This window comes from Gymnoscopelus microlampas, assembly GCF_963454915.1.
Source record: "Gymnoscopelus microlampas genome assembly, chromosome: 1".
Taxonomy (NCBI): domain Eukaryota; kingdom Metazoa; phylum Chordata; class Actinopteri; order Myctophiformes; family Myctophidae; genus Gymnoscopelus; species Gymnoscopelus microlampas.
In genome coordinates, this window is record NC_139962.1 from 27,122,070 (window position 1) to 27,147,801 (window position 25,732).

The 25,732-nt window shown below is 42.0% G+C and overlaps 1 protein-coding gene across 2 annotated transcripts in view; it reads left to right on the top strand.

Annotated features, from left to right (window-relative positions):
• Positions 1–25,732, top strand: part of pde3b (phosphodiesterase 3B) — a 79,602-nt gene that overhangs the window by 38,696 nt on the left and 15,174 nt on the right. The window contains exons 2-11 of one of the 2 annotated variants that reach the window (XM_084066709.1): positions 8,323–8,373; positions 10,045–10,293; positions 10,984–11,126; positions 12,453–12,556; positions 13,005–13,236; positions 14,497–14,594; positions 15,885–16,048; positions 18,332–18,466; positions 20,765–20,876; positions 25,020–25,133. In XM_084066709.1, the coding sequence (XP_083922835.1) occupies positions 8,323–8,373; positions 10,045–10,293; positions 10,984–11,126; positions 12,453–12,556; positions 13,005–13,236; positions 14,497–14,594; positions 15,885–16,048; positions 18,332–18,466; positions 20,765–20,876; positions 25,020–25,133 (1,402 nt within the window). The remainder of the gene's footprint in view (positions 1–8,322; positions 8,374–10,044; positions 10,294–10,983; positions 11,127–12,452; positions 12,557–13,004; positions 13,237–14,496; positions 14,595–15,884; positions 16,049–18,331; positions 18,467–20,764; positions 20,877–25,019; positions 25,134–25,732) is intronic. The other variant, XM_084066710.1, reaches the window with a different exon arrangement.

The following is a 25,732-nucleotide window of genomic DNA, read 5'->3' on the forward strand; positions in this document are numbered from 1 at the left end:
GGTGAAGTCAACAAGGAAGACAACAACCCAAGACCCCTTGCTTAACTGAGGAACCATAGATTTACAGGCCAGATTTGCAAAACGGAACCAAAGACAGATGTCAAAGTTGCAGGACCCATGCTCAGGTGCCAGTCACACCTGTGACTGGCACACACCTGCCTGCAAATGGTACCAGGGCTGACATCAAATAATGCGTAATCTGCGTAACAGAACATCAGCTTCACTTGCCCTATTGCACGGGCCTTATCCTGAAGGGACAAACGTGGCATCTTTCCATGGGGGCAGTGTTGCTGCTTGGAGCATACACCAACTCAACAAAGTTGCAGAACCCATGTTCAGGTGCCAGTCACTCACCTGTGAGGCAGTCACACACCTGTGACTACTGGCACACACCTCTCAGCAGGTGTGTGCTGGCAAGTTGCTCAAAACAAGAGCGATTACCAACAGAAGCATATTGGGTGATTTTGGCAAATTTTTTGGAGGCGCTACCCACACGTTTAGCTGTGTTGCTCATTCCACGAATGCCCGATCCTTACAAGCTGTACCTCCTTGTAAAGGTGACTAATCAACGATAAAAATGATATAAAACACAATACCAACTGGTATTATGAAAGGGGAGATATAATTGGCCGAAGTTAAGTTTCCGAACTTTTTTTGAGCAGTTTATATTAAAGTGTACATTTTGTTCACTACAAAATGGATACAATTAGCATTGACATTTGTTTTACTAAAGATTTATTTTTGAGCTTTTTATGCATTTTTTTGATAGGACAGTAGGCTGACAGGAAATGGGGAGAGACATGCAGCAAAGGCCGTCAGGATTTTTTTTGACGGCAAAGGCCGTCAGGATCGGGACTCGAACCCGTGACACGCTGTCAGGCTACACTGAGCTTAGGTTCCTGGACACGCCAGCGGTCCAGATATTTGTTTTACTGTGTACGTTTTACTGTGTAGGTACAGAGAGACTCACCTTTAAAAAATAAAATAAAATAAATGGAACCCCAGATGATAGCTAGTGTTGCAGTAACCTAAGTGTACTGTACGTGTTGCAGAGCAGTTGTTGCTACAGGTTATTACCAGTGGTGGACAGTAACTAGGCACATTTACTTGGATACTCTACACATTTTCTTTGCAAGCACATGACTTTCCCTCTGCTGCATTTGAAATAGAAATATTGTACTTTTGACTCCATTACATTTCTAGGAAGGGACAACTTACTAAGGGGATCTAACTCGGGCTGCGAGTATCCATTTGTTTTCTTAGCGGTTATTCTGTTGATTACTTTTTTGATTAATCGAGAAGAGGTTTTTTTTTTTATATTCATACTTTTTATTAGTTTTTATATTATTTTATACTTCCTTGCACAATGGTGTCGTGCAAAAATAGTGAAAATAGCATATCTAGAAGCTCACAAGCCGTTGCAACGCAAGGCTCCAAAATAGGGATTGATTTTTTTATTTTTTTTTGACGGCAAAGGCCGTCAGGATCGGGACTCGAACCTGTGACACGCTGTCAGGCTACACTGAGCCTAGGTTCCTGGACGGCTACGCCAGCGGTCCAGATATTTGTTTTACTGTGTACGTTTTACTGTGTAGGTACAGAGAGACTCACCTTTAAAAAATAAAATAAAATACATGGAACCCCAGATGATAGCTAGTGTTGCAGTAACCTAAGTGTACTGTACGTGTTGCAGAGCAGTTGTTGCTACAGGTTATTACCAGTGGTGGACAGTAACTAGGCACATTTACTTGGATACTCTACACATTTTCTTTGCAAGCACATGACTTTCCCTCTGCTGCATTTGAAATAGAAATATTGTACTTTTGACTCCATTACATTTCTAGGAAGGGACAACTTACTTTGCAGTGCAACCTGTTGTGAGCTTGTAGATCTTCTATTTTCACTATTTTTGAAAATGTCTGATTTAATTTAACTACATTTTTTGGGGACAAAGGTTCTAAATGTCAATACAGCAATGCATTGATATTAAAAAGAAAATGTACTTCGTAAGGTGTACTTGAGTATTTATTTACTCGATTATATACTTTACCCACCACTGGTTATTGCAGTACACACACACACACACACACACACACACACACACACACACACACACACACACACACACACACACACACACACACACACACACACACACACACACACACACACAGGCACACAGAAGAAGCACCTGGTCAGTGAAGTGGTAGGTGAGTGTGAAAAGGGAAGGATGACGTTTTCCACAAGCCCCTTTCCCTACTCAAAGAATTTTCCATGGTCCTGCCAGGTTGCCCTGACGACACTGGTGACACCCCCCCCCAACCCCCCTCAAACCCCCCCGGCTCTCCTGGCTAACCCTCGCTGGCCCTGCCTGAGGTTTGGCACGCTGTGCTAAAGGCCCACAGCCTTTATCCAGGGCATATTAGCTAGCATGTCAGGCCAGTAGTGGGACATAAACACTGGAGGCCTCTGTTTCGTTACACAGTACAACTACGCAGTGGGAATCTAACTCGGGCTGCGAGTATCCATTTGTTTTCTTAGCGGTTATTCTGTTGATTACTTTTTTGATTAATCGAGAAGAGTTTTTTTTTTTATATTCATACTTTTTTATTAGTTTTTTATATTATTTTATACTTCGTTGCACAATGGTGTCGTGCAAAAATAGTGAAAATAGCATATCTAGAAGCTCACAAGCCGTTGCAAAGCAAGGCTCCAAAATAGGGATTGATTTTTGTTAAATGATCAATTCCTTATTTTATAATCAATGAAATAGATTAGTTCAATTAGCTGTTGCACCCCTGAATGTAACTATGGTGTGAGTGTACAAAATGAAACCAGGTCCATTTGGTTCCATGTGTACAGTTACAAATGGATAGATTAACAGTAACACTGAGGGTTTTATTCTGAGGACAGATGAATTGATTGATTGATTGAATATTTTATTAGGCAAAAAATGTAAACATCACAATTGCATTTATAATACTTTGTCTAAAAGGTCCGTCCAAAAAAGTCCTTGTGGTCTTGTTTCCATTGGGGTCCTTGGTATTCAATTCATAGACATATATAGTAGCAACCAAACAGTTCAAATATCAACACAAAAATACAGAGAAAATATCACTATATCGGGGGGGGGGGGGGGGGGTAGTATGCTCTCAATGTAGCATTCTTAATTTCTTTTTTATTTTCTCTTCTTATCATTCGCTTTCTTTATCGCCCTGTGCATGTTTTTCAGCCGAAGGTGCGCTCGCGGTGGAATTTAATTCTCCGCTGGATGCGTGCGTGCGTGCGTGTGTGTGTGTGTGTGTGTGAGTGTGTGTGTGTGTGTGCAAGACGAATCTGTGTGACTGCCAGAGTGCAGGCTTCATTATCAGCGCGTGCGTCTGCAGAGGCCTGCTGACGCCGTTATGTGTCGCTGCCGACCGACGTCAGCACTGCTCTGCTGCTCTCCATACAAATGCCCCCCCCCCACAACTCCCTCTATCTCTCTCTCTCTCTCACACACACACACACACACACACACACACACACACACACACACACACACACACACACACACATTAGTGTGTTTTTATCAGTTCCAGCTCAGACCCGACCTCTCACACCTCAGTGCTAAAGCCTGGCTAATATGACACACAAGTGCAACTCGCTGGCTAGTAGCTTGCATAGGTTTATTGACTCCTGTTATGAAATATTTAGTACTGGGCTCATGTTAAATAATAACTATGTATTTGGAACTGATGAATTGATGTGTGTGCAGTGCACTGTGTTTAGCTGTGAGATTCTGTGTGTGTGTGTGTGTGTGTGTGTGTGTGTGTGTGTGTGTAGTAGTTATTCATCTCCATCTGCCAGACTTTGAGGCTGTGGGGTTAAGCAGGAGACAAACACATGTCAACACCTACCTCTCATTTCTGAGTAATTGATTTAAAGAAAAAATGTAATAGTGAAAATTGCAGATCTACAAGCTCACAACGCATCATGATGCGACGCATTGACAGATTGTACGTTAGCTTTTTTCACTATGTTGTATGCTACCAATTGTACAGCGAATTATAACACAGGTTTAAGTGGTTAATCAAACTTATTCGATTTAATCGATTATAAAAAAATCGATTAGAATGTTTCTGTGTCGAGAAAAACTACGCTTACATGAGCAAGATTGTAGGTTATTGGTCCTAAATATCGGTTCTGATATATTTTCGGTGAATTGCCCAGCCCTACCATAAAGGCAAGACACTGGACAACATGCCTGATTTGTTACAAGCATAACTATGCTAAAGATGTCTGTGTGAGAGACTATGCTGCCTGGTTTTATCTGAGTTGTAAATGTCTGACCGGTCTAACATTGTTATAAAAATGTCTCCGCATTATCAGCTCTCTTGCTTTTTAAATGGCAGTTAGGGTTGTGTGAAATTGAACGAGGAGGCCGCTTGTTCTGTGTTGGCTGATTTACGGCCATTTATATTTAGTCTACCTTTCAATGTCCTGACCCTGTCGCACTCAAATCTGTGAAAGCCGACATGATCTATAATGTGTGTGTGTGTGTGTGTGTGTGCGTGCAAGTGGTGGCAGTAGGATCATTGTGTGTGTGTGTGTGTGTGTGTGTGTGTGTGTGTGTGTGTGTGTGTGTGTGTGTACTGTGTACGCCCTCATGCGATGTTTTCATAACATCGCTAACAAAATGTCTTCTCCTTTGTTGAAAAGCCATGTGATCTGGTGACCCCGACAAAGGGTCTGAATCTGTAAACAAGGTTAGTTGTGGCTTAACCCATTAAGACCCGATTCTACAAATGTCCTATAAATCCTAACAGTTTTCTTAAAAAACATATGTTGCCATATCAAAGCTTTTTTCATGTCAAGGACCCCCCAAAATGATATGTATTTGGTCGTTGACCCGCATCTCAAAATATTTTGTTCCAGGGGCCCCCAGAAGCAAAGATTTGAGTTAAAAATCTTCGCTTTAAAGATTTGCACACATATTTCACGATTTTTCTAAAATAGCCAAATTCATCTAAAGTGACACAGATGCGTTCCCGGATTGAATAGGTAAAAGTGTTATATTGCATGATCATTGCGAGGGAATCTGTGCATCTGTACTATTTTTTAATAGCCAAAGTATAGAAATAAAAATTTGAGAACCAATTTGCTATATATATAAATTTGCTATACGCACTGACCTTTTGCACCTTAATCCCATGTATAACGCTCTATTTTCTCTAAGCACCTTAACGTCCATAAGTATATCATGCACAGTATACATACATTGCTGCTATGCTCAGGCACCTTAGTTTGTTTCTTATCTCAGGTACTTTTGTAAATATGTAGATAACTTGTTTGGCCTTTCTGCTGTTCTCTTGTTTGATCTCCTTCCCACTTACCCCCCACCCCTCTTCTTCTTCTCTCTCCCCACTCTTCTTTCTATGGAAATTAACACTGCGATGGGAATGATGTAAAAAAACGAATTTCACCCACTTTTTTACCTTGTAAACCTGTGATGTGACAATGAACCTAATTCTGATTCTGATTCTGATTCTGATATATATTGCTAAAAACCTAAAATGACACAGATGCTTTCCCGGTCTGAATGGGTTAAAGGTCTGACTCTGGCAGCACCGGTGGTACCGTAGCAAGGCAGCAGCAGCACCACCTCGCACTGCCTCGGGCGCTGTGTGCAGCGCTCCCCACTTGAGGTTGGACGGGTCCGTGTTTGCACGTGTATACCGCCGAGATGCTGAGGCATAGAGCTTCAGCTGTTCACAGAATGTTACATGGACCAGTGTGTGCTAGTTGTATGCTGCTGTGTATTCAAAATTAGAGCCCCGGGCCCATGCCAGCTTTTTGGACCAGTCCTAGGGGCACAATCATTTGTAAAGAAAAGTGCAAAAATTCTAAAATGTTTGAAAAACGTATAAGCAAACAATGAATAGTACGAAATACACATTTTTCATAGATACAAAATGCAATTAAGCATATATATTCAACTTTATATGAAAAGGAGAATATTCAACTTTAATTATTCCATGAACAAGCAAACAACTCAATTTAAACTTAATCCCGATTGAAACATTTTCAAAAACAAGCTCCCAACATGCCCCATCGCGATGTATATAGCAGATATACAAGCTCACAGCGTGCCACTTGGTGCCACGCTGCGAGCTTGTAAATCTGGATAAATGGTGTGTCCACAATTTATCCATTTATAAAGTTTACAAATGTAGCCAAATGGACTCGTGAGGGTCCATGTGGTTTCAATTGTACACTCAGAGTTAAATGAACACTCAGGATTGCACAGTGAGTGCACAGGTTAGTTTGCTATCTCTTTATCTCCCTCAGTCTTTGTCAGTGTCCTTTAGCGTTTAATCCCGTCCTTCAGAGCCTCATCCCCGCGCCCTGCCCTTTTCCCCAAGTTCTCGCTCGCCTGCATCTCTCCGTAAACAAGCTGACGGCCAACAGCTCTCTCCTCCGTCCGTCTCCCGCCATCCTGTTGCCATGGTGTCCGCAGCATTGTTTGCTGCCCTCTCTTGTCGGGTTGCCATGGCAGGGCTTATTTGCCATATTAAATGTTTGGCAGCATTGTACAGATGCCGGTGACAACCACCCCGACGTCCCACTCCGATCAATGAAGTAGCGGCCGATTTAGAGAAATCGGAGGCGACAGAGCCACTGATCCGTTTAACAACCGTGGCCACAGCCCACTGCCCATCTTACGTTACTCACAAAACAATAACAATTAGTGTTATGCACTGGGAGATTGATGCAAGCTTAGCCTTAGCTTATGTATTTTCAAACATTTAAGAGTGGGTCTCACTGGGCATGGCTCGCTTGTTTTTTCTTATTACATTTTGATATAACAAAATTGTACATGCACTATTCCACTACTGTACAAAATGGTGATTCATAAAATAAATACATAATTACTTAAAAAGGAAAGATTTTGTGTGTGTGTGTGTGTGTGTGTGTGTGTGTGTGTGTGTGTATATGTACATACTGTATATATAATAGCTTAAACCCGGTTTAAGGATCCGTACATGGTTGACAACGACCAACTGATGAATGGAGTGTCAAGTCCTCCTTAAATATTTGATTAGATTCTTCATGTCATGTTTATGTAATGTGGTGCGCTGTTATTGAGAGGAAAATGAGCAGGCAAGGATGAACTGCTGTTACCCCGTGCATCTTTGTTTTTACACTAGATTCTGATGGGTTAGGTTGAGGTTGCTTTGCTTGCTGTTTATGGAGGTCTGAGAGGAGGTGGAGACTGAATCTTGTCTCACCCCCTTGTGGGGAGGAGTGAGACTGCGTACTGACTGACCCTGAGTTAAATGTGTTTTGCCTGGTTCAGTGGGTCTCATACTCTTTTATTTTTCAAGAACCCCTATAACTCTGAGAACCACTGGCCTAGATGTAACATTGCCATGGGTTTCTCCTCAAACATACCTGGGGAGGGACAATACCTATACCTGTTTTTACTTACACCAAAAATAATCCCTCAATTTGTTGTTTAAAATAGTCTGGATCAAGATCTGTAGCAGGAGGAAGGGTGTAATTTATCACTTTTATAGTTTGCAGACATTCAGTAGTTTAAACTTAGATAATCATATTTTCACAACTTAAAAATTGGTATGTACTGGAACGTTAACAAGATTCAGCCTATGTGTCTTTCTCATGTTTCTTTGTATGACCTGCCTAATTCACAGCAATATAAATTAAGCTATTCACTAAGTATCTATGATAAATAAGTATGGCATTTGTTCTTTGACGGTCAAATATTAGGTTATTTCAAGTTCAACAGCAGCCACATTGTTGCACAGCGTTTGCCAACTTATGCTCTACGTTAGCGTAGGGTGTGCAAGCTCTGTTTGGTGACCAACAGATAGATAAGGTGGAAATGCTGGCGATTGACGTAGTTGGAGTCAGATAAGATCTCATAGCTCCATTGTAGGCGTACCATTGTGGTTTTAGTGGTTTGCTTTTCTTGTTTTGCTTTCAGTGAAAGACTTCAGTGTGCTGTCTCATAGGTAGCGTGCATTAACATAGTTGTAGTAGAAAGTGCATCATGTGCAGGAAATCCTCAATCTGGCTGTTGCTCCACTATGTGTTTAGATAACAGACAGACACAACTCGCATAATGCCCTATCACTATTGCTGTCCCTGTGACGTCATGAGCCATTTTACTGGGGCGTAGGTCAAAGCATGTGCACTTCATACTGTATGTAAATACATCTCTCTTTTTCTTACACAAACACACACCGAAACTCACCCACATACAGTGCATACGCATAAGGCCATTAACTCAATCGTTTTTTTGTTTGTTTTTGTTTTCAGATGATCTTGTGGGACTGGGACCTGAAGCATTGGTACAAACCACAATATCAGGTCAGTATGTCTGTGTATACAATACTGTACGTTAGTTGTATTTCTTTGTTCAAATATTGTGCAGGAATAGTAAAGCCCATTGCACACTACACCAGAACAACCGACATTTGTTCAGTCCAAAAATACAATATGACGTCATATAGAGGTTCGGGTGGGATCGGAACTAAATTGCAATGCATTGCGTTGCAACGCATTGCAACACAATGCATTGTGAGCTTGTAGAACTGCTATTTTCGCCTAATGTTCACCCATTTTTGCTGATTGTTTATCTTTTATTATCACATGCCCCGAACAGGGTTGGTAGGGTTCATGTGGTTAAAGGCAGTCTGTAAATCAGGTTCATGACGTTCATTTCCTACTGCGATATATTTTGGCAGGATGAGAGAGCAACAAATGGTGTAAACTCACACTGAACAAATATAGTACCGGCATACAATGGCTGAGAAATTGTTGTCATGCCACATATTTTCTACCACCTTGATAAGGTTCTGAAATATTTGTGTACGCAAAAGTGTTGGCTACTGCAGCCTAAAAGACGTCATCTGCTTCCAGGACACCAGATGCAACATTTTTGCATCTGGTGATTTGCAAAGAGGACCCCAGGAAGACTAGCGGTGCTTTTGGGCACAGCTAATGGAGATCCTAACAAATAAACAACATTTTTGCTTGTTAAAACAAAAATACCCTTTTGGGATGTTTTTGAGCGCCGCTAAGTATCCACCGATCTGCATAACATGGGCACTAAAACCCAGCTTAGTTTCTGACCTACAACTTACTTGGCTGCCCCCGACAAGATGTGATGAGAACGACGAAGATGAGACGAGCCAGAGGGAAGAGAGGGACAAGGTGTGGGTAGATGGGGAGAGTCAGGGAGAAGAAGCAAGACGAGAGGAATTATGAGAAGGTGGGGCTCCTGAGGGAATGGGGCTGGGGGTGAGTTAAAAGGGGGGTGAGGTAAGCCAATATGGGGTGAGGAATCTCCATCCGGCATCGCTTATGCCAGCTCTGCATAAGTAATGCCTCCCGACCCACGTCACCGAGCGCCAAAGTGCTTGCCCTGCATTTCTGCGTACGCACCACCAGCACTCCACTTCATCACTGACATCACTGCCGGCTCTCAATTAGCCACGATCGATGCTATGAGCTCAGAGGCCTGCTGTCATCCCATACTGCCATGCATACGTACATTCTAGCAGTGATAAGAGTGATAAGGACTGCTGGCTGTGAAAAAGGTCCCATCCTGCCTATCCACAGGAGTATCACAATATCAGTATTTAAAACGGTGGTTCTCAAAGATTTTAATGTCAAGGACCCCCAAGTTGTTTTGTATTTGCCCACGGGCCTCCATTTGAAAAGGTTTTGTTCCAGGGACCCCATAACTAAAGCTTTTTCATTTTTCGATAATAAAAGATCTGCAAACTCACAACGCTTCGCATTACACTGTGAGCTAGTAGATAAGACGCGGCTTAAGCGTTTAAACTGTTCCTCATTTTGTGGAGACTCCCTGGAACCCTCTCAAGGTCACGATCCGTGGGGGTCCCCGGACCCCACTTTGAGAACCAGTGTTTTGAAACTCGATACAGACATTGACATTGTGTCTGTTGGTGGCTTATGTTTTTGTGAATGTGTCTGTTTGTGCATTTGTGCGTATGCACACATTTTGCATGACAGGGTGCGGTGAGTGGCAATGGTGTGGACCTTTCGGTCATCAACGAGGCCAGGAACCTGTTGTCGGACCTGCTGATGGACTCCTCCCTGTTGCCCCAGACCGTCTCTTCTCTGCGCAACATATCCAGTCTCATGGGGACTTTCTCTGGCTCCTGCCGGCCCAGGGTCAACCCCTTCACACCATTCCCCGGCTTCTACCCCTGTGACGAAGTGGATGACCCTGTCGAAAGGAGCGACAGGAAGTCCATGAAGGTGGGCGGCGTCTGGCCATTCAGTCCCAGCGTGACAGAATCAGGGTACAGAGAGGACAGCCAATGGCCAGCAGATGAGCAAAAAATGTGCAACCCCCACCAGCCTAGTTACCCAAACCAAACATGCTGTCCACGTGAACCACAATCTCCGTTACTAATAATGGCAGATGAAAATGTATCCCCCCCCCTCCCTCTTATTCCACCAACATAAGTAAAAGCAATCATGCTTGTATTTTGTCCAGTTCAAGTTGTAAGTCAGTGAACAGGCTACGAACAGGTGTTAAATTATGAACATGTATTAAACGGTAGGAACAAACATTTCAACCTAAACCCCGATTAAACTGAGTTTCAGCAAAACTCAGTTGAATAAGCAAAACACTTATTTTTTTTATTTTGAATGCATACAAATATAGATTTTGGAACTTAGGTGATATTTACAGGTTGGAAAGAACATTTCAACTTAAAGACTGAATTCAAATAAGTTTCAGCAGCAATGTTTACAAAAGATATTAGTTTATTTTAAATGTTTATATATATATATAGAGATTTAGGAACTTTACTGGTATTTAATGTTATTCCTAGCTAAAATCCAGAGCAAATCCCTTGTGAAAACGATGTGTTGGTTGGAGGTCAATGTTCAGCAGCACAGCAGGATATCTTTATTGATGACTTCCCCTGTCTGTCCCAGCAGGGTCTGAGCAGCAGGAACAGCCTCCCGACCCCTCAGCTGAGACGGGGCTCCACCTCCTCCCCACTTCCTCCTCTTGACTCCGCCTCATCGCGTTGGGAACGCAACAACGGCAAGAGACCCCACCCTGACCTCAACCTGATCAGGTATATTGACCCAGACATAGGGCCCTGAGAGTTCAATTGACACTTACAAGGTGTCAATTGAATGATCGACAATTGATTTGGAAGTTTACATATCATTGCTGTCAGGCAGAAACCTTGTATCTTCAGATTTCAACCATTTTTTTTGGGACAGATAATTTCCCTAGTTCGTCATACAGCGCGCCACATTGCAACGCGTTTTGAGCTCCTAGACGGGCTATTTTTCGCTAGTGTTGAACATTTTTTAAAGTGAACGCGGTTAAGTGTGTTTGTGGGTTTTATTAATATTTAACCAATGAAAAGTACTGTATTTACAAGAGCTTGTGACTTGTGACATTGGATCCACTTTAACACTGATTATCAAGGATTCCACCTGACAGCAACGATATGACTTAGCAAAGATTACTATAACTATCCTCTGCGGCATGACTTGTTGATTATTACATGCAATAGTTTTTCCTGTTCCAGACACTCGTAGTTTAAAATAAGAAGAATCCGCTCAACAGCACAACATGGCCTTCATCGGGTGATGATGAATGCCATAATGTTTGGTGGAAACGTTGTACTGATATTGTCTTTATTAAGATATTGTAGGAGCAATGCTGTTGTGTGGATTCCTTCTAATTTTAAATTATTACTCGTGTGTCCAGCACCCACGACCGACACGATGTGCGCAACCTTGACTTTTCAACCAGTAACTCGTAGTGACATTGGAATGACCCACCCACAGCCATGCACAGACATAAATGATCATTTTCTTCACCCAGACATCCGCCTCATGTATGGACAGATGGGTGTCATCAACCCCTTATACAGCACAATAGGAAATGGACTCACAGTTGGAACTCTGAACTGTAGAGTCTATATCTATCCACAGGGTGGCAGTAGCACTCCATCCATGGTGTCTGGCTTCCCTGGTTATGATATTCATGGCATTGATTTTTTTCTTTTTGTGCTTTGCCAGATGACTCATTTCATTGGATAGATTATTTAAGTCAGGCACGTGCAAAGAGGATAGGCTCCGTCTGCCATGGTGCCTGTTATTGCTGTGCTTGTGGGGGGCTTTACTAGTAGAATGCAATGTTATATCTTTTATAACACTCAACGGCACAGTCACTCACTTTTTAATACCTGTGCCAAAAATGTTAAGTGAGAGTTTCTCAGGAACAAATCAACAATGGCAATTATTTCAAGAATGGCAATAAAAATAAAGTGATGAATTCAAAGCTTTAGTGATGGTGAATAATATTTTGTATTTACGAAAAAAACACAAAGTTAAAATATCAACGATATTATGGTGAATAATAATGATGTGTATTTATGTTCCAGCTCAGGGTCTTTGTCCAATGGGCCCAACGCTAACCTGCTTACCATCCCTAAGCAGAGGTCTTCTTCAGTCACACTCACCTACCATGCAGGGCCCAGGAGAGCAGGTGAGACCTTCTGATGTCTGACATAGTGTCTACTAAGGCTGCAACTATTGATTATCTTACTAGCCATAACTCTGTCGATTTACTTTTTTGATTCATCGTATAATTGAGAAGCGTGTTTAACCCATTTAGACAGGGAACATATCTGTGTCATGAGCTTGTATATCTGCTATTTTTGAATAGCCAAAGAAATCTAAATTGACAGAGATGCGTTTCCGGATTGAAGTTTTTTTTTATTTTATTATATATTTATTATTAAGTACCAATAATTTGATTAGTGTAATTACTACCTGTTTTTGCTATTTAAAAAAATTGAATGGAAAAAAAGCTAAATGTCAAACCTTTTTTACAATAGATAAGATCAATTAGTTTGTTTAACTGTGGCAGCCTTTATGGTGTCCTGCTTTATTCTCTGTCATTGTCATTCCCACTCCCCTCTCTCTCCCTCCAGGCACTTCTCCGAGCCTCAGTCCGGTCAGCTCGCCCAGCAATAGCCCTCCAGCGGTGGGAACAGGATCTTCGTCCTCCCTGGTCACCCGCTCGCCCGTGGAGTTTCCGGACACGGCTGACTTCCTGACCAAGCCGAGCCTCAACCTCAACCTGCACAAGCCCCTGGGCTACACCCTCAGCTCGCCTGACTTCCAACAAGCCTTCCGCAACCCCTCCGTCCATCTCTGTACCAGGTGCATATACACACTGCAAAATGCTGACCCCTGACGGGTCCATTTTTTACACTTTCAGAGGGAAATTAACGATCAGGGTTTTGCACGGTAGTAACTATTTGCAGATATGTATCCTTCACCGATATTCTACAATAACCACTGTGGAGATGATGACATTTTGTCTTGAAACAATCGTTTTGAAGTCCAACAAACGACAACCTACAAGATTCAAATGATTTAAGATTGTATTTATTGTTACATAAGTACATAAAAGCAAAGTTCTTTGACACTAATGCTGCGTTCACACGGGCAGATAACAAAGACGCAAAAATACACTGCATATTTGTCACTCTGTCGCTTTGTATCTGTGTTGCTCAACACGGTCGTTGACGCCATCAAGCGCGCTGCATCATCGGATCTTTGTCTCATCGGAGCTGCAGTAGTTTTGTATTTTTGTATCTGGAAGTTGAACTCAGCTCAACTTCAATTTGTAGCTTTGTATCGTTTGTAGCAGCTACCAACGTCGGATGTTGCTTTGTATCTTCATTTTGCTGGCTTCCATTGAAAATGAATGGTAGCATGTATCTTTGTATCTGCCCGTGTGAACGCAGCATAACACTTGACTTGTTTGGAGTGCTTACTTACTGTTCTGTTAAAAGGTGCAGTCCCTAGGTATGCTAAAGCGCTAAAATAATCGTCCCCCATCCTGATGAAAACACCAGGTGAAAATACAAATAAAATGTACAAAAAGGAAATTAGAAATTGTCAAAAGGAGCGAAAATAGCAGACCATTGACGCTGTGTGAGCTTGTAGACCGGTTATTTTAGCAATTCGGATTTAAGTGATTTAAAGGTCCCTGTTTGGGGTGTTAGAAATAATATGCCACCCTCCTTCTGGAGCATGTGTTACTGACGGTGAGTGGATGTTTGTCTTCTGGAGTGTGTGCAGTGTGGAAAGTAACTAAGTACATGTACTCAAGTACTGCACTTAAGTACAATTTTGAGGTATTTTTACCGACATGTTGTCGGTACTTTTTCCACCACTGAGCGTGTGTTACTGACGCTGAGTGGATGTTTGTCTTCAGATGTACTCAAGTGTGTGTGTGTGTGTGTGTGTGTGTGTGTGTGTGTGTGTGTGTGTGTGTGTGTGTGTGTGTGTGTGTGTGTGTGTGTGTGTGTGTGTGTGTGTGTGTGTGTGTGTGTGTGTGTGTGTGTGTGTGTGTGTGTGTGTGTGTGTGTGTGTGTGTGTGTGTGTGTGTGTGTGTGTGTGTGTCCACTGCAGCTGTGGTCGCCAGACGCTGATGAAGGGAGGAGGTTCCCCAGCAGACGTGGGAGAGGCTCACCAGCTCCACACCACTGAGGTTCAGCGCAGACGCTCAGGTGACACATTAAACCACTGAAACCATAGATATAGAAACCTAGATACCTCATTGTCCGCTGCAGTTCATTGGAGCGACCTGTATCTCGGCCGCCATATTAGAGGGGGCACGCTTCCTGACTCCTGGCCAATCACAGCGCATCTTTTCTGGGACTTGTCAGAATCTAGTTGTATAAAGATATCCCTTTGTATTTTTGTACAACTAGATTCTGCCTAGTCTCGGAAAAGAAAAGAAGCGTATCCCCTCTAATATGGCGTCCGCGATACAGACGCCCCAGAGTCGGAGGAGGCGTCTACCTTTTATATACAGTATCTATGACTGAAACACCCCATATAGTTGAGCCGCAGGGTTCTGTACCAGTGGTTCTCAACCTTTTCAGCCTGTGACCCCCCCAAAATCATCATATTTGAATTGATAAGCACTTGGAATGTAGGAGTTCAGTTGAGGCATAAGGCATTCCATTTTGTTTGACTCTGTTCCACAGATAAATATTGTGAAAATAGCCGATCTACAAGCTCACAACGCCTCGCATTGTGAGCTTGTTATGGGATTGTGCTACTGTGTAAAACAATAGATACATTGCACAGTAATAAAATATTGGTAGCTGAACTGTGTGAAACACTATACTGGAGCTGGCAGGATCTAGTGAATAGTTAGTGAATAGTTAGTTCATAGACGCTGTTACGGTTTGGTCTTTCTATTTGTGCTCCTGAAGGCATCCTTCCTTTTCCTGCCATGTTGTTTCTAGACATTGAGCAGGAAAGCTTCAGTTACTTGTCCACTCACCTAACCATGAGGCCAAGGCTGCCATCTGGTGGAGAACGTACACACCACACATGCACAGTGCCAATAGTGATCTGCAGTTGTGGAATAACATAGCACAATTGTAACTGACTTCCAACAAATCTCCACATTTCTCATTCATTCACCTAATATTCAGTCCTGTGCTTCAAGGAAAAGCTTTGTCAAATGCCTGGGAGTGGGGAAATAAGTCAAATCAATAATTGCACGAACAAAGTGTGTATTTCAATGAGGGATGCATGCAACAGTCTATTGCAACTTCCTATTGGGTTAATTGATTGGTAGAATGAGCTGATAGGATGTGTGAGTGTATATGTGCATGGGCACTTGCACGTGAGCTCTCTGCTTGCAAGCTTTAAGGTATTTGTGTGTGTGTGTGTGCGTGTGTGTGCGTGTGTGCGTGTGTGTGTGTGTGTGTGCGTGTGTGTGTGTGTGTGTGTGTGTGTGTGCGCGCACGCGCCCGTGCGTGCCTGTGTGTGTGCGCCTGAAGCAGGTGAAGGGTCAGAGTTCATGGGTGAGCCTCTGATCAGAGAGGAGAGTGTGGAGGTGGACACGTCGTCAGGGGACAAGAGGACAGACGTGGCAGGGGGCCAGAGAGAGGCAGGCGAGGAAGAGCAGAGTCCCAGCATGGAGAAGAAGACTCAGGAATCAAAGGTACTGTATGCCTCATCCACACACCAGACACCAAGGATTTGGCTATTTTCAGCGATTTTCACAATGATGTCACAACTGAGCGTCACCCGGAGGAAGTGCTTTAACCCATTAAGACCGGGAAAGCATCTGTCATTTTAGATTTGAACCACTTTAACTATTACTTTGGCTATTCAAAAATAGCAGATATACAAGCTCATAGTGCGGCACCGAGTGCTGCGCTATGAGCTTGCGGATCTGCTTTTTTTTTTTGTTGCAAATCTTTGAATATATATATTCTCAAATATTTGCTTCTGGGGGGTCCCTGGAACTAAATATTTTGAGATGGGGGGTCCTTGACATGAAAAAGTTTTCAGAAAACTGTTAGGATTTAGAAGACATTTGTAGAATCGGCCTCAGGTCTTAATGGGTTAAATGGTGATACTGTAGCGCCTTTCTAGTCTTTACAAGTTACAACCCTTCAAAGCAATTTACAATGTATTTCACATTCACACACCGAGGGCGAGGGAAACCATGCAAGGCACCAACCTGCTCATTGGGGGCAGTTAGGGGTTTAGTGTCTTGCTCAAGGACACGCAGCCAAGAGCAGCCGGGGATCGAACTTGGAACCTTCAGATACCAAGACAGCCGCTCTACATCCTGAGCCGCTGCCCTTAAGAACTATGGGGTTCTTCCCTTGACTCACACAATTGCAACTCTGTCAACTAATTTAGACTTTGGCGCTCCACCCTTTTGCTCGACAAAATGTACATCTTTTTTTTTTGTCTGGCAACACAAATGAGTTTGTGATGTCACCTTCTTATCCTTGGTATCTTTATGCTAGCATACAGCCAACAGAATGCAGCAGACGGACACAACAGATACCTTCATTTGTCATTTGTATATTTTGCTACAACAACTACATTTGTCTTGACAGCACAAAGATTGTCTGTCCAATATAGTGTGTGTCTGTGTGTGAGAGAGAGTGAGAGAGCGAGTGTGTCCAGCTGTTCTTTCACTTCCCTGGTCTTTGGTTGTTCAAGTCAGATATTATTTATTAGATCTCTCGTCCCCCCGTCCCATAGTTGGCGTACAGCTGGTTTGAGCTGTGCTCTTGTTTTTTCTCAGTGGTCCCAGTCCCACTGCTATTGTCAAAATGTCCCCGCTGAGCTGTCAAGACGGCTGCTGTGAATTCAGCCGAGGATTGTTTGGTACAGTACACCAGCTGGAAGTTTCATTAGGAAGGCCTTCATGCACAACGCTGTTTGAGTCTGTCAAAAACCATGTGCGTGAAACACTAGATATTTAAAATGATATATGTTCTGATTTATGTTAACCACTTGAACCCCAGCATGCCTGTTCTGGGGAGAACCTTTGCAGAAAATAAATAGCTGATCAAAAAGCTCACAGTGAGCTTGTCGATCTGCTACTTTCAGCGAAGGTATTTAATGTAGAGTAAAAACTGAAGAGCCACACTAGTACAGAACCTTGTGGAACTCTGCTTAACAACATATGGGGTTTAAGTGGTTAAGCTCAATTTATACTCTACCACACGACTGTAAGAGAAGATCAGTTATTTTCAGCAAGTGACTGTTTCTGTATCTTAATGATCACATGCCATTAAGAATCATCTTAATGGCATGTGTATCATACTGTATATTTATTATATTGTTGCTGTTGGATGGAAACCTTGTATGTTCAAAACTGTTACTTTTCAGGAAATCTAAAAAGAACCAATGGATCTAATAATATTATTTAGTCACAATCTCTTGTTAATAGGTGTCATTGTCATTGGTTCAATATTTATAAAACCCACAGACACACAGTCTCCTTGTCTCTCCAGCTCTTTATTAAACACAAAATACATTTTCGTTTCAGTTTATCCAATGAGGATAGAGAACTCAATCAGGATATAGATTAAACAAGTGAAATTTGAAGTGATGACACAAAGAAATGAGCAGAACAAAATGGAACTGGAACACTATAAAAATGAAGCTTAAAAATGGATACTTTCTCCTGATTGGCTGAGATTTTGACACCTACCGAAAAATGTATTTTCTGTTTATTAAAGAGCTGGGGGGACGGGGAGACTCCTGTTACTGAGCAAACACTCTATAACAATGATTACTATCAGAATATAGTGATTGAACCTTTTAACAAAATACTTTTTGTTTTAACCAAAAAATATCACTTAAGTTATGTTGTATTAACATACCCCACCATACAGATTGGACAAAATAACGTTGTAATCAGGCACAAAAAAGTGACCTAGTACAGCTTTAATATGAATGAATGTGTGTTTTGCAGGGTGAACTGCAGTTCAGACTGGATCCCCTGCTGGAGGACCATGAAGGTCTGATGGAGAAGATAAACAGCTGGAACTTCCAAATCTTTGACCTGATGGACCGAACAGGAGGGAAGACGGGAAGGATACTCAGCTATGTCAGTACTAGAACCATCAATGTGTTGCTTTTATATGTTCATTCATGTCTGGTTAGATGCGGAAATGGTTCCGTTTAGTTCAGTGGTTCTCAAAGTGGAACCGCTGAACTAAACTGAACCCCAGGGGCCCTTGAAGGGGTTCCAGGGGGTCCCCAGCAAAATGTTTATACAGCATTACAATTATTTGAACCACTTTATCTGTTTGTATGTTGGATATTCAAAAACGGCAGATCTACAAGCTTGTACAGCTGCTATTTTTTTAAACATTTTTTTTAAATCTTGAGAGTGTTTGAAATATGAATAATTTGGAATATTTCTACAAAAGAATTCTCTTCTGGGGGTCCCTGACACAAAACATTTTCAATTGGGTGTCCGCGGCTAAATATATATCAATTTGGGGGTTCTTGACACGAAAAGGTTTGAGAACTACTGGTTTAGTTGATATCTTCGTCATTCATGAGAATATTCCTTATGCTGAAGTATTTCACCACTTTCAACCTGCCGTCCCTATTTTGTCTCAACATTTTCATAACCTTTTAAAAAAAGCAGATAGATCTGCCATTTTTGTGTGACACCATCATACAAAGAAGTATTGATCGATTTAATAACACTTCCGCGACGGCCGTCAGCCCATCCCATACCCAGCCTGAGTTAATATCATAATGACCGTTCGTTTCCTGCTATTCCATTGGCCAGTCTCTCCCCCTGGCTCGAGACGATCCGACACCTTGTCCCCCTGCGCTGCGGGTCACAGTGGGGGTCTTTTAAATAGCCTACCTATTAACATACCAGCTCACATGTATTGTCAGACTACATGCAGGCAGAACATTATAATATAGGCTAACTGGGAACGTGCATGTGTAACTTCACTAACTTGTAATAGTAACTGCAGATCATGTATGTAAAAAAAAAAAGCATATAAAACTGCGCGATCTGTAGCTTACATTAAACTCTTGAGTTAATGTAAGCGTCTCCTCTCCTCCTCCCAATTTCAGCGCAACAAGTGAACACATTGGTATGTTCCACGAATGTGCTCATTCCAGCTCTACTCCTGCGCTAAATATCTGATCTACAAACATAAAACAGTCGCTGCCTGACAAGCTCTATGCTTGTAGATCTGGTCTTTTTTTGCCGCTTCGCAGTGACAAGGAAAATATTGGGTTGCCAATTTTTGCGAGAGAAATAAGCAGTCAGGTCTATGAACATTTTACTGCATGCGTTGTGTCTGTCTGGTGTGTGCCCTGAGAAAACAGTGAGGCATGAAGCAGTAGTGTGTATTTCTGTCTGTCTCCTATAAGTCATCATGATTTGTGTATGTGGGGATCTCATTTTAAACAAGCTTAGTGCTTTATGAGCCTTCCAGTTTAGTAGACCGTGTACAGATGTTTTTAATGGTGTGATGTTTCTTTTTATGCAACTGCCTATTGTAGCACTTTGAGATTGTAGATTGGCTATCTTAATGAGTAAAAGCACACTATTTGCCTCTGAGATGTAGTGGAGTAGAAGTTAAAAGTATAGACAATTGCAAATACTCCAGTAAAGTAAAAGTAACAGAAGCAGTAACACAGTGAAATAAAATGATTACCATTGTAATTTAATGATATAATAATAATAATAATAATAATAATAATGGGCTCTTCATTTAACTATTTATTTATATTTGTATTTTGTAAACTTCTGGAATGGGAGAAATCAAGCCATGAATATAACGAGATGTCTGTCCTTACAGATAGATAGATATCATTATCTGAAGATTTGCAGCTCCATCCACTCTTTGTTTAAATTATAACTTAAAAAGGCTGTATCTCGCTTCCTAAGCACTTTTTTTTTACTTTGAAAAAATAAAAAATAAAAAATCATAATGGCCAGAAATAGATAATGATAATTTGGGCACTCAATGAGTTAAAGGAGGAGTTCACTCAAAAAATGACTTATTTTCTATCAATTGCACACCCTATGAAGCCTTTTTGTTTTTGTCGCATTCCTAAGCTAATAATTTGATTCCCGTCTCCCGTTCCAGTAGATTATTTGTGTGTCCTACCGGAAATACACACGGTCACAAAAAGCAAGCATAGTCGAAATGACATTGAATGAGAGGAGATCCTGCCCAAAAATCTTGTTCTTTGGTTGACTTTCATAATCACCTTTTGATGCAATGTTTTCACCGGAAAAGAGGGCTTAATCATGGTTAGGCATGGATATATCTTATTTTTGCAGGGTTTTGTCAACAATAGCACATAATGGATGTCTTGTGTTCTGGCGTGTGTTAATAATAATTATTTGATTGTATTTTCCCAGGTGACATACACGCTGTTCCAGGACACATGTCTGTTTGAAATCTTTAAAATCCCTGTGAGGGAGTTCATGTCCTACTTCTGCGCTCTGGAAAATGGCTACAGGGACATTCCTTGTAAGTACCACAGAGAGGTTTAAGCTACGTAGTTCATCCACTGCTGAATTAAAAACATGTTTTTAAGGGGTCCCAACGTCGCGAGAGAAGAGCGCGATGTCATTGAAATCAAATCACTGACACAAAGATATGTCGTTCTAATAACGTTTGACTTTTGATTTGCCTGCCACCTACTGTACCAGTAAAACAAAGAAGAGGAATTTGATAACTTGCATGTCGCTGCATTCATTTATTTTTGTGGAGAGGAACAGGTGACGAGGTCCAAGGTTTGGCTTCACTTTTCAAAACTCAAGCAAAAAAAGATGAAGCATTTCATTTTCGACGGTGGTCAGCTCAAGGTCTCTCCAGCATGCAAGACCACAGCTCCGCCTCCAGCCCCTGTACACACCCTGGCTGCCTCCAAGGCCGTCACATGAACAGGGACCCCCCCCCCACTACAATCGTTTACAATTGTATGGCAGATTAAACTTTTTCATAGATTTTATAGATAGCTTCATTGACTTTCTTCAGTGTTGTGTAAATGTATGTTTTTAGTTAATTTCAGACATTTAACTACTTAAACCTTCAATACTTAGTACTTGATTTGCCCCTTTTTCCCCTTTACACCAAACCTCTTTGCCGAAAATAGCCGATCTGTTGTGAGCTTGTAGATCTGCTATTTTCGGCTAATGTTCCCCTCAGAATAGGGATGCTAGGGTTCAAGTGGTTAATGTAAAAAAAATCCACAAATCACACAAAGATTTGGCGGACGCCCTATAGTAGCTCTGAGGACCACCTAGGGGTCCCGGACCCCCTGTTGAAGACCCCTGATTTAGGGAGATGACCAAGGCCCTCAACCTATGTTACACCCCTCCCTAGGGGACTGTTCTGTCCAACACAGAGGCAGAAAGTCATCACAGAGCTAGCAAATGTGGTCATGGTAGCCATTACAAGTGATGGATGGACTGGCTTAGCGCAGGACTGCTACATCACTGTGCACCGCACATTACAGCAGCCATGGCAAACGTCACCAAAAGGTCTGTCTACCGGCCACAAACGGGTGAAATGGGGGTCAGTTGAGATTGGAGAGGTGTTGGAGGAGTTCGCTGTTGCTTCGAAGAAGCTGGACATCCTCAAACCTGGCAGTGCAGAAAGTGTACAGCAGCGAAAATAAGAGCAGTCACCTTGTGGATGAAACGATCTACAATGGACATGACTGTGCTGAAAGAGAAACAGCAGCTCTTCAAACTTCCTCAGCATTAGCCTGGTTCCAGACAAATCTGCCATTGCAAAAAAATAAATTGCCCTCGGCAGATTAGGTCTGGCCCCTCTCAATAGAGATTGGATTTCTCTCCCTCCGAAGTTGTGAGGGACTAATCAGGGCCCAGTATGCAAATATGGCGCGGGTTTATCATATCATTATCAATCATTTTTTGAATTTGCCCCTCGGAAACACAGGTTCCACACAGAGATTCCAGACTAATATCTACGCAGTCATGTTAGGCTACCTCAGCACACCATGATACTGGATGTCAAAACCAGGTGGAACTCTTCTCTTCTTTGATGGTTGAGAGATTCATCCAACAGCATCCAGTTCTCCAACCTGCAGCATTACACCCATGGCTATGAAGGCCGATGGAGAGAGACAAACTGGATAAGATCGCAGAAGAGGACTTCACCAGTAGCCTGACACTCAGCCTGAATTTTCATTTGGTTTCACTCCATTATTCAGTCTGAAAGCCCTCTCAGTGCATCTGTTTTCTGAGATGGGGGCGTGGCCAAAGTTGGACTCTTTGGCGATTGGTTCATACTGGATTATCCCGATCCCGATTCGCCGTACAGATTTTCAACCAAGAAAACCCCGCCTACGACAGCGTCACCAGACCCTGAATGCGAGGCTAGCGATTCAGGGGGTGGAGCCAGGCTACTTCACCAGAGCAGAGGAGTTCATCATGGTGATGAAAGTCCTGTACACCTGTACACTGTGTGTACTGTGTGTCACAGTTCTGGATATAGAGACACTATGTTTGTGTCCGGTATTCAGCAGAAAGGTTTGCGCTGACCTCTCTGGACACGCTACTAGGACAGCGTCCAGGACTTCCTGGAACAGGTGACTGCGATGGACCCCGGGTTCAAAGCTTGACCGTGTCCTGTGATGGTGGGACAAGCGAGACACAACTGCCTCTGCTAGATGAACTCTCTTAACCCATTGAAACCCGGAAAGCATCCGTGTCATTTTAGATTTTCAGCTATATATATATATATAGCAACATATGAATTTTAGAATAATTTTATGTACATTTTTAACAGAAATCTTCTCTTCCTGGGGGGGGTCCCTGGCATAAAACATTTTCAGATGTGGGGTCTGCGGCCAAATACATTTTACGGGTCCTTGGCATGGAAAAGTTTGAGAACCACTGATCTAGGAGGCATTTGTAGAGTCGGCCTCAAGTCTTAACCCATTAAGACCGGGAAAGCATCTCTGTCATTTTAGATTTCTTTGACTATTCAAAAATAGCAGGTATACAAGCTCATAGCGCGGCACGGCAAAGATTTGAGTTTCAAAAATAGCAGATGTACAAGTTCTATGAGCTTGTATATCTGCTATTTTTGAATAGCCGAAGTATTAAATAATGGTTTAAGTGGTTACACAGATGCGTTGGCGGTTTTAATGGGTTAATGGGTTAACAGATACCTTGGTGTTCAGCCCCCCCCCCCTTCACCATCAGCATGGAGCCATCCAGGATCTTGCATCACAAGGCAGACATTTTCTACTGGAAAAACAACTAGAGCTGTTTTTGATTTGTTAAGCATATGTATTATATTTACATATTCTTTTGTCTTGTCGTTCCTTTTACTTTTCTACCATACAATACAGGGGTTGACACTAACGGTTGCCCGACTGCCCGTGGCAAGTAAATAAAACGTTCGGGCAAGTGCAGTTTGCTTTCTTCCTTCTTATTAAAATATTATAGGCTATTTATGAAGAACAATGATACCTGTTTATTTGTGCAAGTAGAACATGACCTGTACTTGCCGACGGGCAAGTGCCTCTGAGACCTTAGTGTCAACCCCTGCAATAGGAAAGGATCAATTGTGGGATTGATAAGCAGGATCTATAAGGGGATGGAAATCGATAAAGATGAACGATCCCCAAGATCCCTAGACTCATATCTCCATACTGTATATTGACCAGCCTTACCGTGAATCAATGTTCAACACTCTGGTTTTCCACTCTGAATTCCAGTCTTCTCAGCTGTGAAATCTACCAAACTGTCCACAGTAACAATGTTGTCCATGTTTCACATGGTTATTTACTGACATGATGGTGAACAGATAAGGGACAACTTCAGATATTTTCATACCTGAAGTATCTGTTTTTTAAAATATCTATATTTAATTATATGTAAATGAGCTTCTGAAAAGGCAGGTAGAACTGCAGAATAATGTTATCACCAGTGGAAGACATCGCTAGATACTGCGTTGACTGTATATTCTGAATATATGACTGAATATTAGAAGATTGTAAATCGTCTTTTAAATAGAACCAGCTGTATTTGCAATGCTCTGGAAGCTCCTCTACTGATAACAGAGAAACGTACAGTATGTATATCATAATGATGATATAAGTTTCTTTGACTTTGTTTATGGATCTTGAGGTAATTTATTTTTATCAGAAAATTATAACATAGGTACTTCAGTTATCACATTGTTTGAATTTCCAGAATTTAAAATGATCTTTATCCTTCCTCGATGCCCTGTATTTAAGCAGGGAGGTCACTCTGGTAAACTGCCATGTAATAGGCTCTGTGTAGTTACATTTTCCAGAAGGTGGAACCGGAAACACATACTATATGAAGGTGTCATGTGTTTCCAGTTCCAATCTGCTGCTGAGCCCATCAAATGAAGCTATGAGAAACTGACCTGGAACAGGAAACGGGAATGCCACCTTCTGGAAAAGTCATGCACAGGAACGATACGGCTTTAGTTTGTGCTTATTGGTCAGCTGCCATATAACCCCAAGGAAAGACATGACAGCTGATCAATCAGCACAAGATTATCACACTCTCCTTACCCATGGCAAATATAGGCTGGGTGTGTGATCACATTTAGTACATAATGTAAAGTCTACCAATTTAAAATGTTGTATTTGTAAAATGGCAGATCATAACCGGGTCCATGCTACTGATGTGCTCCATGCTGTCTGGTACCTGACCACTCGGCCGATCCCTGGGTTCCAGCAGATCCACAATGAACATGTGACAGGAAGTGACACAGGTAATCTGAACTCAGATACATTTATACTAATTTATACGTTTATCAATGTTTGCCATTAATCGCCACATGACGGAATGATACGTTTTATTGTAGGCCAACGCAGAATTTCCACCCACCACGGGTTCCCACCACAGATTCCCAATGATAAATTAAGAAAATAAGCCTTGAAGTTGTAGCAACAAGTTTCAACCAACAAGATGGTATACACAAGTGACACACGTTTCATTATTTACTGACCATTGTTCAATTAATATCACTAAACGAAAATACATTACAGCCTCAGAAAATAAGATTGAGAACAAAACTCTTGGGCTTATGTTAACTACAGTACAGACCGTATTTTCTGCATAATATTTAAATCCCATGGGAAAGCATTGGAAATCTGGTGAGGGAACCCATTGCTATCTCTACTCTGAGTTTTAGGACTGCAAACGGTAAACCTCTTATTTCACTCACTGCTTCAGCTTGTCTCTGCATGCTACACAATTAACAATTTAGAAACACGTGTTGTAGGGTGAATGAGTTAGTGAGGGAGGTGGGAGCGTACCTCGACCACCCCATCTGTTGTGAGCGGCAGCAATTTTAATCCCCAATGGATT